General features: G+C 41.4%; 1 protein-coding gene across 10 annotated transcripts in view; it reads left to right on the top strand.

The window, feature by feature from the left end:
• The window catches only part of ANKRD29 (ankyrin repeat domain 29), a 45,773-nt gene that overhangs the window by 8,122 nt on the left and 19,149 nt on the right, over positions 1 to 18,502 (top strand). For 6 of the 10 annotated variants that reach the window (XR_012498779.2, XM_074340232.2, XM_074340228.2 and 3 more), the window contains exons 2-6: positions 1,989 to 2,118; positions 6,260 to 6,358; positions 10,611 to 10,726; positions 13,653 to 13,751; positions 16,618 to 16,716. Coding sequence is in view for 9 of the 10 variants with exons in the window: in XM_074340232.2 (XP_074196333.2) it covers positions 1,989 to 2,118; positions 6,260 to 6,358; positions 10,611 to 10,726; positions 13,653 to 13,751; positions 16,618 to 16,716 (543 nt within the window). In the remaining variant the exon portion in view is untranslated. The remainder of the gene's footprint in view (positions 1 to 1,988; positions 2,119 to 6,259; positions 6,359 to 10,610; positions 10,727 to 13,652; positions 13,752 to 16,617; positions 16,717 to 18,502) is intronic. The other 4 variants (XM_074340225.2, XM_074340229.2, XM_074340231.2 and 1 more) reach the window with 4 other exon arrangements.

Raw genomic sequence — 18,502 nt, 5'->3', positions numbered from 1 at the left:
GTTTTCACAAAGCTTGGTTCCTAGAACTTTATAGGAAACCAGGATGTGTAGCCCCAGCAGGAGAGAAATCCTCGAGGCCTTCCTAAAGACAGTAGAGGTTCCTGTCTGGAGAGCTTGTGATAATGGAAGATTGGTTTGCTGATGGTTTTTGAAAGGTATTTGGGGTTAAAATGAAACAGCAAAATCACTGAAAGTGATTTACAATTTATTGCCCTCAAGTTTTCATGTTTCAGGAAAAGCCAGCAGAGCTGTTCCCTAGTACATATTAAATTCTCTTCCTAACTTCCCCTCCCAAACTTCATTTTGGCCTTGTGCAATCTCTTTATTAAAAGGGCATTGTTTCATGATTTATTATGCAAGTCAAACCTGCCTTGTTCTTGCTTCACCCAGTTAACTCCGTTAGACCTAGCCTGCTGCAGAAGCCACAAACACTGGGTGTGAACACCACCATTGCAGTTTGGCTTGAAAACTCTAAGAGACAGTAAAATTTACACCTTCGGGAAAAGCAAATTGTTCACCTGGAATTTGAGATGATTTTTTTCCTCCTAACTGCGCCAGGAAACTATTCAGAGTATGTCTGTAATCTGCTTCTCAGTCCCCGCTTTGCCATGTCCTCATCCAAGAATGCACAAGAACATTAAGTTGTGTACGTGCTGAAGGGCTTCTGGAATGAAATCTTCACACCAACAAATGCTGCCATCACCCTGCCGTCCACCGTGCTTTCATTTAGATGGCTCCATGGAGTAGCTGAAATTGGTGTTTTCTCTTAGCGTACGTAGGTAAATTAGGTATTGCATTTAATACCTAATTGATATACTTAAAAAGATATTGCATAAAAGTGGGTCAGGGAGGTGTTTTAAGCCCAGCAAGAAACTTTTTTGTTAATTTGAATACTAGAAAATTTCCTGAGACCAGCAAAATTCTTTATTAGTACCAATACTCTGAGTTTAATTTTGCCTATTAATTCTAACTTTGTAAAGAAATATGGAGCGAGGGAAGGAAACTAGCATTTGTAAGCATTTATGATGTGTTGGGCACCTCAGTTAACCTACGAGGTTTAATCCTTACCATAAACTTCAAGGCAGGTAATATGATCTCCATTTAAGCAAGAAGAAACCGAGACCCACCAGGGCCAAGTCCACTGTGCAGGGCTGGAGTTGAAATCCAGAGCTGTCTGGTTCCAAACCTGTCCTTCCCCCTTTCCCCCCACCATGACTGTTCTCTACAAACTAAATCGATCTGTTTTAGAGAAGGAAGTTGTACTGCAGTCAACTCTGCCGCTCTCATTTTAGAGAATGGTTTTCCAGCTCTATTCCTTCCATAGGTCTGGTGCCAAGATTAACTTGACAACTTTTAAATAACCCAGAGTGAAGGATCCATACGAGGACACATAAAAGCATTTTCTGCCCAGAGTTCCTGGTTCTCAACTGAAGCCTCTGGCAAGTTCCTGCTGAAGCAAAGAAAATTAGATGGAGAGAAAGTGAGGCCTTTACCTAGACAGCTGGAATCGGGTAGAAAGTGCTGAGGGCATAGAAAAGGTGCTGGTAAACTCCTTTGGGAGGTCAGAATTGGGAACAGTTTTCTCTGCGTAGAGGTGAAAAGAGATTTGGGAACATTTCAGGGAGGAAATAGCATTTAAACAGAACCTTGGCCTTGAAGGATGGGGAAAAACTCATTTCAAGTAAAAAGGAAACTGTGAACAAAGACAACAGAGACAGGAAAGTGAGCACATTGGTGGGAAATAGAGTATTAATAGTGCTGTATTATCAACAACATTGCTCTTCATAAAAGCACCGGGGGTCAGGTACTGCTATAAAACAGTGCATTCCATAACCTAGTATATTACAGTCATCTATTGCTGGAGGAGCAATCTTGCCAAAGATGGAGCACGTCTGGAAATTCTGCCTTTTAAGTGGTATATATTTGCGTGGAAGTGGTCATGTTAAGAAGTGTTGATTTTAAGATCCTGTTTCATTTTGCTTCTGCAGAAGGAAACTCCACTTGCCAATGCCGCATTCTGGGCAGCACGGAGAGGAAACCTGGCTCTGCTCAGGCTGTTGCTGAACAGTGGTCGGGTGGATGTGGATTGCAGGGACAGTGTACGGACGGACTCAATGGGTATATGCATGCCAAGAGCACGCCACATCCCGCCATCGGCATGAGAGCACCTCCTGAATGCATTTCCCTTCACGATGCTTATCTACTTTTTCATGTATTTGCTTGCTTTGTCCCTTTTGGAAAGTCCAAGGTGCTGCGGTGAACTTAAACATATTTTAGGGAAACAATTGTAGGCATAAAACAGAATGAGGCCACAAGAGGGAAAGAGACACTTCACTGGGAGTCAGAATTGGCAGATTCCAAGAAGGAAAAGGTTAGAGAATTCAAACCAGCTGCTTTCATGAAAAGGTGGAGATAATTTAGGGCAGATGTGGGCTGCCATGGAGGTGGGAGTTAGGTTTTTTTCCTACAAGGATGAGAGAACTGAGAAATGGAAGCCCCCACCCAGCCTCTCATCCTTGAATTACCTTTGCAAACATCAGTTCACTTGTTGGCGATTAAGAGGAACTAAAAATAGACACTACTGCCCACTGGCATCACTTAGAGAGCCCCTCCCTGCCCAGCTAGAGGCCATGATTCCTCTGTACTCAGCAGGCCTTCTGCACATCTGTGGGGACAAGAGCTTTCTCAGCTGAGAAGAGACAGAGCAGAGATGTTTTGAATTTAGGATTTAAATACAAATGCTTTTCAAAGGAGCCTTATTGTTTTCCTGAAAACAGGATGTGCCATTTCCAGCTTTTATTGCACAAACTTGGTAATTGAGCTCAGCCACCAGCCCGAGGGAGCCATCAGAGTTTGTTCCACTTCTCCTATTAGGGGCATCAGTGCGAGGTATCTTGCGTTTGCATCTCCAGATCCACTTGTACCCTTCTTCAGCTTCCTCTGTGCCCCAGGGTCTGAATTGTATGGCCTGCCCCAGTGGACTTGCTTTCCTCTGGCTTCCAGTTGGGTTTGGACAATGGGAGCATTGGCAGGAGTCAGTAGGTGGAAGGACAGGACATGGGGGAGCCCAAAGCTCTGTCTGGTAGCAGTGCTGTCATTCTGTGTCCTGGGAGCCACTACCTTCCCCTCGTGCCTCCAGGCCTGGACTGGCTGTGGAACCTACTATTATAGCTCCCAGGCCTATACTGTTGTTTGTAGTGTCCCTACTCCCAAGCGCACAGCTTTATAAATAGTCTCTTTATTCAACTTTCTTCCAATTATCCCAACTTGAATGTACCAATGTTCCTTGCCAGGACCCAGACTGATACGGGGTCTTGGGCATCTATGTACTGGCGATCCTGGTCTTATTGGGATCTTACTGGGCAGCAGTGCCACACGAGGTAGAACTGGAGTAGGAACGCTGGTTTTCATTGTGGCCTCACCCACTGACTGCGTTGATGACACTTTTTCTTGAAGCTGCCCTTTCTCAGACACCCCTATTACCTCCTGACTTCCAGCTTCCCAGGGCCACCTGGCATTTCCACACATATGCTGCCCCTCACACAGCCCGCACCACACACACACACACACACACACACACACACACACACACTCACCTTCTTCAGTGTCTTTTCCCCACCAGAAGTTATCACCTCCTACCACCACTTCCTTTTCCCACAGAACATACATACTCTTTCTCTGTCTACTGGGTGACCAGTAGCTATTTTTGTCAAAAAATTTCCTTCTATGAATAGATATTAATACGTTTACAGATTACTCCTTATTTAAAGTCATTTTATCAGGAGGTTTCTAGAGAGATGATTCCTTAACCCAAAGAAACAAGTCTAAAGGATGATAATTTCAGATGCTTCTTTATTTTTAAAAGGACTCCTTTAAGATTGGTGATAACTGAGGGGTAGGGAGATGTCTGGGTGCAGCACAGGCCTTTGTTCCCCTTGACATTTTATTGGGTGGGTTTCTGCCTCCTCCACATGTCACCTGAATGGCAAGTCTGGGTTCTAGGATGGTTTCTTCCTGTGGTGAATGATCTCTAGGCTAGTATTGCCCTCACCAATGGTGCCAAGCCTCAGAATCACCTAGGATGACAGTGAGAGCTGATAGAATGCTAGAGAGACCCCGGAGCTTTGCTGGGAAGGCTTCTAACCTCAAGTAAGACCATGTTCAAGCTTTTCCAATAAATAGCATCGTAGAGAACAAATGCATCATGTCTAGGCCACCCATTTCATGGCAACACTTTGATTCGCTAACATTCATCTTAAGTTCCTCTTTTGCATTGTTCATCTCTCTGACACACTTTTACCACAAATATGTGCAATGGCATGGTTCTTTTGGTCTCTTTAGATGTATGAATGTATTTCACCGTCTTGTTGGTTGTGGTCTTCACTACATCTGTATCCACCATTTCCTCTGTTCAAAGTCAGTTCGTTTTAAAAGATACATTTTAACATCAAGCAATGAAACGAAGTAAACTTAATCTTTATTGAATTAAAATCAGTCAAGCTAATAGGTTTTGAATATGAAGGACATATTTTTATGTGGCTTTATGCATCAACAGGTACCACTTTTTATTCTTTTTCCCTTATCCCAGTCTCTGAGTTTTTCTCAATTGACCATTATTGTAGAATTGAAATACAATCTATAAAGCAGCATTTTTGTTATTTGTTGCATTCATCTTTCCTCACTTTAATACAGGTGAGCCTAACATTTTTTATTTTCTTTTTTAAATAACCAAATTAAGTGCTCTGTGCTTCCTCTGACTCATGATTGATTTTTATTTTGAGACCGAAATGACCCATGATAAAAAACATTTTCTCACATTGCATATCTTGTGTGTTTCAACTGGCTTTAAATCAAGGTTTATTCTGTCCACAGTCTAAATAAAAATTCCTTACATTCAGGAAGAAGTTACTAATACCAAACTTGCCATTCCAATCTTGGAAAATATGGAGGAAGGAGTTTAACTGAATAATGGATGGTACAGCCTACATTGAAAGTCTTCCATTGAAATACCAAATATGGTCACATGGGATAAAGAAAGTATCATAGAGCATTTCTATGACGTCATTAGCTTTTCTTGACTCTACCCACTCGTATACTTCTCATTATAGCAAAACAAGACTTCCAAAACTAGCATTGTCATTCACAGAAGTCAACCAAAGCCAGATGATAACCCAACATTTATTGAACTTTTATTTTATTATCTAACACTTGTTGAATTAAGATCTAATATTACTATGCTGAGCACATTGCCTGAATTATGTCATTTATCCATTTAATCAGGCAGGTACTTTTTTTAGTCACCATTTTACATATGAGGAGACTGAGCCTTTGAAAGGTGAGGTAACCTGTCCAAGGTCATACTGTCAGTGATCACTGAACTAGACTGCTTTCCTACAAAATCTCACAGATGTAAATAACACGAAGCTTCTAAGAGTCATTTATCCCCCTCTCCTAGAGAGGCACATGTACAGAACTGTCTCATGTAATCCACTCCTGGAAGACAGGTTGCTGAGTGTGCAGAGGTGGCGGTTCGGATTTCAATGGGAAGGGAACAACTAAATTAAACTACAAAAGTATTTGAATTGGAAGGGTCCATATCAGATGGTGTACCTCAAGTCCTTGAATCTTCAAGCTGGAAGAGACCTTGGTGATCGCCCCGTCCAACCCCTTATTTTAAAGAGGAGATAAATGTGTCCCAGGAATTGTAAGCAACTTGCCCCAGGTTACACTGTTGGTTGATGACAGAAGTCGACTTGGACCCTAGAGTTCCCGACTCTTTAACTTCTGTAGTCTCTCACTTCACCACAGTTCCTTACATCTCTACCTGAATCAGTTTGATAAAGACTTTTAAACTCAGAAAACCAACTGGTACCAACTGGTACTGTTAAACCCATTTGTGTGTGTGTGTGCATTAATAGCAGTGTTTGGGCTCAGAAATCATTTAGTATGAATCATAAAATGAAACCATTACCTCACTGCTGCTTTAAAATACAGTTACCATGATTCATTTGGACTGCATAGCTGAAGGTAATGGCAGTAAGTGAATTTTAAATTGAAAATTCCAGCCTTAGCAATTTGTCGTTTTGCTTTTTCCCATCTAGTCTACATTATAAAATTATTCATAAGATACTTTTATCACTGAGGGAAATTTTGTGCTTGGACAGGCCCTGAGTGGAGCTGACATCTTTGCAGCCTCTTCTCCAGGACCCCTCTCTGACATATGGTGGCCTAACTGTTCATCTGTCTCTCCTCCATCCAGCATGGTACCACACTCCTCATGGTCTCCTCCTATGCTGGTCACATAGACTGTGTGAAGGAACTTGTTCTTCAAGGAGCGGACATCAATCTCCAGAGAGAGGTAGGTCAGGTTTTGCACTTGAATAAGAATGACCCAGGTGACAGAGGCTCGAAGTTTTCACAATAGGGAATTGTTAAGAAGGGCAAGAGTAATCATTGCTTTTCTCCTAGGTCACTCTAACCCCCATGTTTCCAACTTTAATGTGCCTAAAATAAGGCCCAGGAGCTGACCGTTGGTTGTACTTGAGTTGAATGTATCTTCCTGGCATGTGTTGCAGTCTGAGTTAACCAAACCTCTAACCTCATTCCTTAAACATTCAAACATTTCATCCCATACTTAAATTAGTTCTTTCTTCCTTGGGATAAAATGCTACAGAATTTATAGGATTTTCATGGAGATCATCGTATTTTTAGAAGGATTGAGTCACAAACCTGTTCTTAATGGGGCTCACTTGCTAAGACTATCTCAACCTCCCTCACCAAACCATGTTTTCAAAGGACTTCTCTGACTGGTCATGTATTAAGCAAGCTCTCCCTGAAAAAGTCATGTGGTGAGCATCGGACTAAAACGTGATCATATCCCCACACTTCATTCAAGAGCAATCTCAGGAGTTCCATCTGGTCAGAGGATCCATTCTTGGTCCAATGTAGAGGAGCAGTGGGAGGCCGGGGCACTTTGACATACTTTGGGATTCAGGTCTGAGGAGGGTGCATATATTTCCACACCAATATAGGGCCTGGGAAATTAACCTTCATGAAGAACGTGGAGAACATGCATAGGTTCCCTAGAGTGACTCTGACCTCTCAGTCCACACTGACTCAGACCCGAGATAGGCATCCTGGGGCAAGCTCCAAACCAAACTGGAGCACTTGGTTTTCCTTGATCCACTCTTATCTGAGGGCCTGCCCTACAGTTGTTGTTTCATAAAGGACCATTCATCAACCAAAGTTTCATCAAGCAATGCATCCCATCTTCCAGGCTAGACCGCCCCCCCCCCCCCCCCCGTGTGGAATAAATTAAGACGCACCAGGAGTAAGGTATAGATATTCCACAGGGCATCTAGAAGTCCCTCCCATCTCCCCTCTGGGTGTCCCCTTGACCACAGACCATGGGAGAGTGACACTAAATGGATAGAATCTGGAGTCTGGTTCTCTGTTGCCCTGGAACAGCAAGCCTGGTCAGTGCAAAGCAAATCCAACCAGTCTTCTCACAGATGAGTCTTCTGAGCAATTTCCATAACACTGGATCATTGTTTTAGGTCATTTTCAATCCAGCAGCTAATTTTCTTTTTGGAAGAAAATGTTTGGGCCCATTTAGAATTATGGCTTTAAAATTACCCTGATCTTTTTATTTTTCCTCTCTGCTTTACAGTCTTTGTTTATTTTAACTTTAAAGAAGAGACACATTTTCTCTAATAAAAACAATATGATCCAGATCTGCTTACTCAAAAACTTTATCCTTAAAGGCAAGTTCAAGATGCACAAAAAGGTCTTCAGAACAACTGACAAAAGCTGGGAGAAGAAAAGAAACATGTATTTGATTTCTAGCCAATGTATGTGTTTTACCATTTTATATTTGTTTAGTTCCAGTTGCTCAGCTAATGTTTTTAAAGATCTAAACTATTGAGCATTGAACACCGTGGCCCTGGAGGATTTAACAAAGTGTGTCCAGTTTAGAGGTAACCTGTGTGGCTCAAATGATGGTGCTATGTAAGTTCCTGGTGCGCCCGTGCGGCCACGCCAGTCTGGGACAATAGACCTGCTAAGCCAAACACAGGTCCCAACCTCACCTCCTCTGGTTTGGAAACTGAAAGTGCCTAGCGGTTCTGTGGAACTTACTCGTATAGCAGACTGCTACCTTGGTTCCTTTGTAGTCCGTTTTGCAATATCAGAATATTTGTTTCCTGAAAAAGTACCTGCCACTGTTTTCTTAGGTTGGTTACCTAGACACACAGAGATTGCTAGAGAGACAAACTGGAAGCTAATGGTTCTGGAAGACCATTGCTCTAGAGAAGCAGCAATATTGGCTGAGTTAAACTGTCAGGCCGAGGAGCCGCTCGGGCCGGTGTCACGAAGCCTGGGGTTTCCTAGTAAAGCACACGCATTTAAGACCTCTATTCAGATTCCATACTGAAGTCTAGCCCCTATTGTCTACAGATTGCTGCATTCATGTGCCCAATGATTAATAGTGTGTGTGTTTCCAAACTGTCTCAAACTGCCATAAATATGATTGTTTTTTAACAGGACTTTATTGGGGAATAGTGTGTACTTCCAGGACTTTTTTCCAAGTCACGTTGTTGTCCTTTCAATCTTAGTTGTGGAGGGTGCCATTCAGCTTCAAGTTGTTGCCCTTCCAGTCTTAGTTGTGGAGGGCGCAGCTCAGCTCCAGGTCCAGTTGCCGTTGCTAGTTGCAGGGGGCGCAGCCCACCATCCCTTGCGGGACTCGAGGAATTGAACTGGCAACCTTGGGGTTCAGAGCTGGTGCTCCAACCAACTGAGCCATCCAGGAGCTCAGCGGCAGCTCAGCTCAAGGGGCCATGTTCAATCTTTAGTTGCAGGGGGCGCTGCTCACCATCCCTTGCGGGACTCGAGGAGTTGAACCGGCAACCTTGTGGTTGAGAGCCCACTGGCCCATGTGGGAATCGAACCGGCAGCCTTCAGAGTTAGGAGCACGGAGCTCCAACCTCCTGAGTCACCGGGCCGGCCCATAAATATGATTTTTGTAATTAATGTTTCAAAAAAGCTTATTGAAAAATAAACCCTTTCTCTTAATGAAGAAACAACTGGAAATGACCATTGGTAGTCTCTAAAAATAACGTCTATTACAAAGATGAGAGTTTTCCTATTGTACCCAAGTTTCTCCATTCACACCTTAGTACATCTTAAGGTTTCTGGAAGCCAGGGCCCTCCACAGTAAGAAAGCAATGAGCGGATGCTTCTTACTTGTTTCTGTGGGAACCAAGGAGAAAATCACTCCTGCATCACAGGCAGAAAGGCTCTGTAAATGGTCACATCACCTGTGCCTTCCTGGGGCAAAGTCGGGTTGGGAACACAGCCTGAGATAGACAGTTATGTCTGGGAAGGTGTTAGTGTGTGTCCTCTCATGGTAGTGGGCCTCGCTGATCCTGTCACACACACACACATATGCACACACATGCACATGTGCACAACACCCTTAAGAACAAGAGTCAGAGCGATCAGTAATCCGTAGCACATGCTCTCCCTGGCTTCTCACACCTACGTGAGAACCTACCACCTTAACACTCCCAAGCAAGCCATGGAAGGAGTGTTTCTCTTGACTGCCTGGAAAAGTACAGTGTTAGCTTCATCCCACGCTGAAAGCACTGGAGTGAGGAGCATCTTTATATGAAAAATACATATCCCTCACAAGAGTGGTGTGGTGATTTTGCTCATATTGCATAATGATTTGGGTAGGTTTTTAAATGTGAGAAGGAAGGATGCTTAAAAACTTGTGTCTCCGAATATCATTGATAAGTTTAAAATTGCAATCAGACTGTTTCTTGTTAATATGTCCTATTTCGAGAACTATTTTGAGCTTATTTGAGTAAATTATTTAGATTCTTTCTTGCACAGGTAGCTTTCTACTCTGGGGCAATTACTTTGTAACCAGACACTGCCAGAATTCTTCCTCATAGGAATGAATGCCAGTCTTTCCCAAATACTATACCAACCAGGTTAGTTTCCCACAGCTGCTACAACAAATTACCACAAACTACGTGCCTTAAAACAATGGAAATTTATACTTTCATGGTTCTAAAGGACAGAAAATCCGAGGTGTCCGTAAGGCCATGCTCCCTCTGGAGGCTGCAGAGGTGAATCCATTCTTCACCTCTTCCAGCTGCTGGTAGCTGTTGGCCCTCCTTCACTTGTGGCTCCATCACTCTGACATCTGCCTCTGTGGTCACATTGCCTTTGCCTCCTCTCTGTGGCAAATACCGCTCTGCCTGACTCTTACAAAGAAACTTGTCATTGCATTTAGGGCCCACTTGAATAAACCATGATAAGCTCCTCCTCTCAAAATCCTTAGCTTAATCATATCTTTTGCCATATAAGTAACATTCACAAGTTCCAAGAATTAGGATGAAGACGTGTCGCTTGGAAGTCCACCATTCATTCCACTGCACCAAGAATGAAGTTTTCCTTTCATCTTGTCACTTCTCTGACCAAGGAAGATAATTAGTTCAAATATAGCCCCTACCTAGGCTAGAAGGTTTATATGCAAGGATATTGTTTTGTTTCGTTCGCAAATGAATAAATCAAATGCAATGTAACCAAATGTCTTTTAAAACCAGCCTGTTTCTCCTCCCAGTCGGGTACAACCGCCCTATTCTTCGCTGCCCAGCAAGGCCACAATGACGTGGTGAGATTTCTCTTTGAATTTGGAGCATCCACTGAACTTAGGACCAAAGTAAGAGGCCTTTCTTGATGTCATACCTTGTTGAAGAATTTTAGCAATCATAAGTATTTTTTTCTCTTCATCTGTAGTACAAATTTGTGTTCCCCGTTTTATAAGATTTCCAAGCCTAAGAAGGTGGGTTTCACAAGGTTCCTTGTAATGGTTCAAGGGTTGTCCTAGAGATTGAACTCAAAACCTGGCATTTTTGCTCTGGGCTCACAATTGGAAAATTTTATGGGGAATTACTTACATTCTTTCTTGGACTGATAGTTTTCTGCTCTAGGATACTAAATTTTGTTACCAGGATAGATATAGTAGTAGGTGCTTTAAACGTTCCCTGTTTTCATGTGCTTTTTTTCCCATCCCAGTGCTATGATAGGAAATATTGGAAGTATTAAGCCAATCCTAGGGAATCTGAGATATTTCCAAGGAGGGTGATTTGGCAGGCAGTTTACTTTCTGAGATGTCCTAACTGAAATACGTAATATATGGTTACAGTTTATGTAGTTGGGCAAGGAATGGTGATTCTTCCTTTAAAGAAGTCATTGATTCTACGTAGTAGATATATGGATAAGAATACAGACTATAGAAAGATGAACTTTATATTCACAAAATGATTTTACATTATAATGTTTTTAGTGGGAGAATTTGAACTGCCATAACATTTTTGTAGTTTTCAACTTATTTCTGGATTCATCATAACAAAAAAATTCCTGAAAATTTGCCCCAATTGGAAGCTTTCCGGTTTCCTTAATTCATTGTATGTGATATTTTGATAGGAAGGGAGTTTCCAATGGGTTTTTTTCCTATTAAAATGATAACTGTTAAGTAGATCTAAATATCAGACAGGTTTCTATTTATTCTGAAACCTGTTAGACTGCATACATGCCTCCAGACATGCTGAATGTAATATACAGTAATCCAAAATATATATGTGTGTGTGTTTTTATATTAATTGTCATTTTATTTTTCATTATAAAAGTGATGCAACAAAAAACAGGAAGTAAAATTCTACAAAACCTAAATCTCAACTCTTTGAACTAAAGTCACAATGTTCATGTGTGGCCATATGGCTGCTTCAGTCTTCTTGGTTAGCAAGTCAGTGCTGGCTCAAAGCCTTTGTACATGAGCCAGTCTGTGCTCTCCCAGAAATCCATGGAACATGGGGCCCAGGGGGAGCCATTGTACATATTTCCATTAGGTCAGCTGCAGGTGTCCAAGAGCTTTCCATGGGAAGAAGAGACTGTCGGGAGGCTTTGAGTTTTAGTATGATCCTGTCATCAACACTGACTTTGTGTCAACTATTATTCTCATTGTTATTAAATCTGTATCCCCAAAAATATGTTTTTAAAAATAAAAGGTATAAGCTCTTCTATGACAATCATCCTATTTTATCTGTTCTCTAAATTCATTAGGCAAAGAGCTGGGGAAATTGACAGAACAAAACTTGGAAACGTTGGTGCTCATGGCTGCCGATAAGCAATTTCTTGATGCCCAACACCCCCCCCACACACACACACACATGCTCACCACCACCTCAGCCCTCCAGCCTTTCTCCATTCCTCACCCTTCAAAATGTAGCTCTCCCCCACCACACAGCCAGCCGCTGCTGAAACCTCCCTCAGCCATGTTTCCCCCAGGATCTCACCTGCCTGTGACCGCAGGAGTTCTTAAAGCAGTGTTTCTCCAAGTGAGGACCACCTGCCACCTGCTCACCACAGTCACCTCACATGACTGGTCAAAAGCCCTATTTCTGGGCCTCACTCCAGACCTACTGAATCTGAGGATGGGACTCTGAGGATCGTAGACATTTTGAATAAACACTCTATGCCCAAATTTGAAAACCACACTATCTTATATTTGTGACTTGTATTTTAGAACCACATTACACATTCTTGCATTTTGTATAATCACCTCAAATGTCCACATACCAATTCACAGAGCCAAACAAACAACTATCCTAGATGGGAAAAAATAATACACTCGCTGCAGCACCTGAGAAAAGCCATTAAGGGTTTCGGTTGACCACAAATTCAGTGGGTCAGTAGTATGATGTGGTTGGCATAAAAGCTAATTCTATAATAATGTAGGTCACAGAAATAAAAGTCGAGTAGATGGAACAAGGAAATGTCCCACTCCACATCATACCACATCCACTTCATAGTACTCTGTTTAGTTCTAGGACCCACATTTTGAAAAAGACTTGAAAACACTGGCACATGTTCAAAGGAAAATACTAAGTAGGAGGGTGAGAGACGCATGGAATATGCTGTAATTATCCATGCTTTTAATGGATACAGATCTTCTGCATGAAGGCAAAGACCCCAGAGGGTTACCTCATAAAAGCACCTTAATCTCAGAGACCTGCAGTGGGGTGGAACCACAGAGAGAAGCCAATGTTTGTCATGAGGGTCCCTGTCCAGAAGCCACAAGAGGCTATTCTGGTAATTCCAAGACAGAACTGATTGGTCCAGACTTTCTGTTCTTTGTTTCTGTGATTGAGAGGCAAATAGATGATTCTGCATTTGACATGGGAAATTTCTATTTTTTATTATATTATTTTTCAGTTACAGTTGACATACAATATTATATTCGTTTCAGGTGTCCAACACAGAGATTAGACATTTATATAACTTACAGAGTGATCACCTTGATAAGTCTAGTAGACATGGGAAATTTCTAAATTAATCATAATAACTTAGTCAAACAACTGTAATCTCTCTCAAGCAAGTCATCCAACTGTACAACATAATGGTGTCCTTAAATGTCCATCATGATTATAAGGAAAAAGTATAAAGGGATAAAAGAGGAAAAGTGAGTTTGTTGTTATCTATGGGGAAATTCTTGTTCAAAGTTCTCATTATGCAAGGAGCATGTATGTGTTTGGTAAGATTTGTGCCTGCATTTTTTAATGTGTTTATACTTCGCATGTCCACAGGACGGGGGCACTGCCCTGCTGGCCGCCAGTCAGTATGGGCACAGGCAAGTGGTGGATACCTTGCTGAAGCACGGAGCCAACATCCACGACCAGCTTTATGTGAGTGTGTTTCAAGGGGACCTTAGGTAGACACTTACTTATTCCCACATCACATACCTTTGCCGTCTGAATTGGATGTCAGAAGTGCCAATTTCAGAACTATTTTCATGAACAATAGGACTTTAATCTTACACATCAAGGAAAAGAGATAGTAGTTAACCAGATGATCTTTTCCTGTGTAGAAAACCACAGTCTTATTTACCCATCTTTGTTCTGTCCTTTGAAATCTCTTTCACATGAAATAGTTCATGTACCTCTGCAATTAGAATCTTCAAAAATCATGTGATGCATACTTACTCATAGCATGACAAGCCCAGCGAATGGACTTGCTAAAAACCAAAATAAGTTCTGTTGTGGAGATATTTGGGAGGAAGAGCACAAAAAAGGTGAAATCAAGTTATTTGGAAGAGAAGTAAGGTTTGGTGGGTAAAGACCTGTGAAATATAATACATGCCCACCACTGACCTTTCAAAGGCATCCACTGCAAGTGTGGGTGGGCAGCTAAATGGCAATTAGCACATTTCCCAAGTGCTCTTTTCATTGATTGCCATTGTAATTACAATAGGATTTATGGCAAATGTGATTCTGGTTTTGTAGGAAAAAAAAAAATATGAGGAGATGAAGTCACTTGACAGAGTATCATAGCCAGGAGTGGCAGAATTCTGTTTCCAATTATTTAGGAACCGTATTTTAGACTATCCTACTACTAGACATTTAGCTGACATGCATAGGGTACTATATACTTTCATAGACATGTAATGAGATGTGTAGGTGTGAACGTTTCCATTTGAACACCTTTTCCAGAGTTTACACGGTGAACTCTGACAAATCACAGACCTCTTTGAAGTACATAGCAACCAGCCTTACCCTTTGTACTTCAAAATCTGTAACATTCTTTGATCTTGCAGTATTCCCAGTTGAATGACTGAACTACTTGATAATGGCCTAAAGGAGTGATTCTCAACTCTGGCTGCCCATTAGAATCACCTCGAGAGCTTTAAAAAGTGCCACCTCCCAGGCCCACTCCAGACCAAGTAAGCTGGAGTCTCTGAGGGCACAGCTTGAATAATAGGTCATTCTGACATGTGTCCAAGTCTAAGAAACACAGGTCTACAGCTTTGGCTATTTCTTTGGCTGTATCTGAGAGTGGATATGAGTGTATATCTGTGAAGGTTGACTAGGAAAAGCCCTAGTCTTTAGAAAAGGAAAACCAGGTGTGATTTTTATAGCATTACAATTAGTAGTCAGCAACCCAAGTTGACGGTGGGTACAGAATTTGTACTATTAGATAATGTTCTTCCATAAGGCTCATCAGGGTGGCACATAATCTTGGAAATGTAGAGTATGGGGAGAGCCCATTCTCATAGTAAATTCCTCTATTGCAAGGTGACTCAAGAAATTTCATGCACCAGAACTTAGATTTTCTGGGAAGACTTTTTTTACCCTTGCCCAAACAGTCCAGTGTAAATGTTTCCATTAAAAACAATTGAAATACGGCGAATTCCTGTCACTGATCCCTGAAAACGTCTCGTAACAGAAGTTTACAATACACAGTAAAAAATCCAATTCATAGCTATCCATTTTAGAAACTTGCTAAGAGTTATCAGCTGCTAAGGGCATGGGAGACTTTCCGTGGCAACACAGTAAGGAGCAGCTGTAAATTTCGTCCCCATATCAAACAGCTGCTTAAAAATCTGTACAGGCTGCTTAATTTTTTAATGATTGCCTTGAGGGAAGTCTGACGGCTCAGCTGACACCCACTGGAAATCCAGCACCCTCCGCGTGGTTGGACTTGCAGGAAAAAGTGCTTTGTATTTTAACTTGTGGTTAGTGATCCTGATGGGAGGGTGGTAATTAGCTGGGTTAGCTAGGTGTTTTCCACAGGGATGTGCTTGGGTTTTCCACTGCGGTCTAAAAGTAATGAAACTCACCGTGTTCTTTGAATGCTGTCTGTATGAAGTGAGCAGCTGGGAAGCATACATGACTTCAGCTGACCATGTATTGCTGAAATTACCCAATGACGCGTTTTCAAGAAAAAAGAAATGACCAGAAAATGTAGACACTCAGTGAAAAAGAAAACGAAAGAAAACTGGAAATGAGCATTTGCTTTGGGCTTTTACTCAGGATTGCTTAATTGCTTGTATAGGTGTTATGGGTGTCTGCTAGGCTAGTAGGAAGTGAGTTTATGGATATTCTGATTAGGGCAGTTATTCTGAAAGCATTGTGTGTTTTAAAGTTTGGAGAAACGGCATGTTAGGGGGATGTGGGTAAGGGGGCAGGAACGAGGAAGGAGTAGAGAAGACACTTTTTACTCCTGTTTTATAAAAGCACACAAAATAGGTTGTAGGATGTGTTTAGTTTTTATTCATAGACTTTATTTTTTTGTTTTTAACTAACGCTTAGCTCTTCATTGACAAAAGAATTGAAATAGAAAATTGTGTTAAGTGTATGTATTTTTAAATCTAATTAAAAAGGGGATGGATTCAGATCAGAGAACGAAAGTAGAAAGCAGCTAAGAAGTCTATGCAGACAAGAGAAAAATGGTGACTGGATATTTGGAAAACCTGGGTGCTACAACTAGGTGTATCATAAGCTAAAAGACCAAAATTTTGTAGAGTGAACAGTCATTATATAGATTACAACTTATCCTTATGAACTGCCTATTTTAAACTTACCTTTCAGCCTGACTTAGTGTGATGTTTTAGAATCATTCTTCAAAGCATCAAACACTAACCATGTATGTGGGAAAAACAGGAAGGCATGGAAATGGACAATTGTATTAAATGTATGTATTTTTTAAATGTAATTTCCTTTAAAATAAATGTGAAAGATGATTTTTTAATACTTTCAATTTGCTGTCTCTCAGGATGGAGCGACTGCACTCTTCCTCGCTGCCCAAGGTGGTTACTTGGATGTTACTCGATTGTTATTGTCTTCAGGAGCCAAAGTCAACCAGCCAAGACAGGTAATGTCCACAGAGAAGTGAGGGAGGACCGGCTGTCTGTCCTGCAGCAGCTCCTGCCGTGTCAGCTCCAGGCGTCTTTAAACCCTCTTGCTTCTGTGACGACAGTTAATCTTTCATTAGGGTTTCTCCTGTTCTTTGCTTTGGACTCACCTGAAATCAGGCTGACATCACCATTTACTATTTTTAAAACCTGGGTGTTTGGTATCTGAGGTCAAGTACACACTCTGCCACCTCCTGTTCAAATAAATTATGGCTGCACTGAGGTAATGAGAGTAGCTAGCCTGGGACATAGGTAAATAGAGGCGTGTCAGGTAGCCTTGATACGCTGCCTTATCTGTTACCCCCACTTCTTCCACCAAACCAAAGAGGGACACACTGGAGTCATTAGTGGGTTCTGCACCTTCATCTCTCACAATTATTAATACAGTGCTATTGAGACTTCGTTTAGCAACAGCAAGCTAACCTTTGGCAAATTGATTACTTAAAGGAACAGAAGGGCAAGGTAATACTGGCCACACTTTATAAATGGTAGGGAACCATCCAAACATAAGGCATTCTACTTAGCTTCTCTTCTATTTGCATGAATTAATTTGTTTTTAACAAGACATTTCACATTAAGGTAACATTACTTTAAAGGTAGTTTTCTAGAACAATCAAGCTGACTTCTTACCAGGAAACGACACCCGGGCAGATTCCCACTGCAGAGTGACCTGCTTTGAGAATGCCTGTATGTTCATGTAATGAATAGCTATGGGAACCTTAAGGTTGGTCTGAGCTCTTGGCCACAGTCTTCTTCAGTCTTTAGATGTTCTAGTGCATAGGAAACCTCAAAGAAGAAAGAGCCTTTGGTAAAAGTGGGTTTGAGTTTAGGAATTCTAAGTTCTAGATCCAGCTCTTCCAGTAACTAGCTGTGTGGTTTTAAACAAGTGAATCAACCTCTCTGGACCTCTCTTCCTTCATCTGGAATTTAGAAGGCTGGGCAAGAATGATCCTGATGATCTCTTCAGGGTCCCAGATTTTTGTTAATTGTTTTATTCAATGTTCAGTCAGCATTTCTTGAGCACTTAGCATGTGCCAGACACTGCTATGAATGCAAGATTGTATTTTTAGAATTTTAAAGATATTCTTAGATTTAAATGGCCCTAGGGATACTCGTGGGAAAGTAAGCTTTTAGAAAAAGTTGCCTTTCCATACCTGCCAGAGTTGACATTTGGGGATTGCAGTTTAATATTCTCTTGTTGGTCCTTATTTTTAAATTGTTGATTGATTCTGAATCAGAGCCTTCATTCTATTACAAATAATAAAAAGAACTGGTTGCATAAATTTGAGTTAGAGGACATTATTGAGAGAGTACCACTGTGAATTTAGAAATGAGAGATTATGAAGATTATCAACTCTCTCTCTCTCTCTCTCTCTCTCTCTCTCTCTCCATCCCTCTAAAATTATTTCTAGCACTTTCACAAATCTATTTGTAAAATAAATTATATTATTCATATGCCTAAGGTTTTGTGGAAAAACAAGTTGATAGGAGAGATTATATTTCAAAGGTTGTATTGATTGTGTCCATTTAAACCTAAACTGAGTCGTGTGATGATGTTGAAACCAAGAAGTTAAAAGAGTGGACCAACATTGTCGTGGTAGCCACAACACACCAGTCTTTTTCATCCCTCAGGAGTGAACATAACCTGGTCAAAGTGAATGACCTAGCCTGGGGGCGGGAGGACTCCGATCTCAGGTCAAGGAGCAAGTGACATGCCCTTCCAAAGACTGAATCTAATGTGATTGT

Source organism: Rhinolophus sinicus, chromosome 4, assembly GCF_057876585.1.
Source record: "Rhinolophus sinicus isolate RSI-liver-muscle chromosome 4, RSI-T2T, whole genome shotgun sequence".
Lineage (NCBI taxonomy): Eukaryota > Metazoa > Chordata > Mammalia > Chiroptera > Rhinolophidae > Rhinolophus > Rhinolophus sinicus.
The sequence above is the reverse complement of the archived record's forward strand: the minus strand, read 5'-3'. Positions and strand labels throughout refer to the sequence as shown.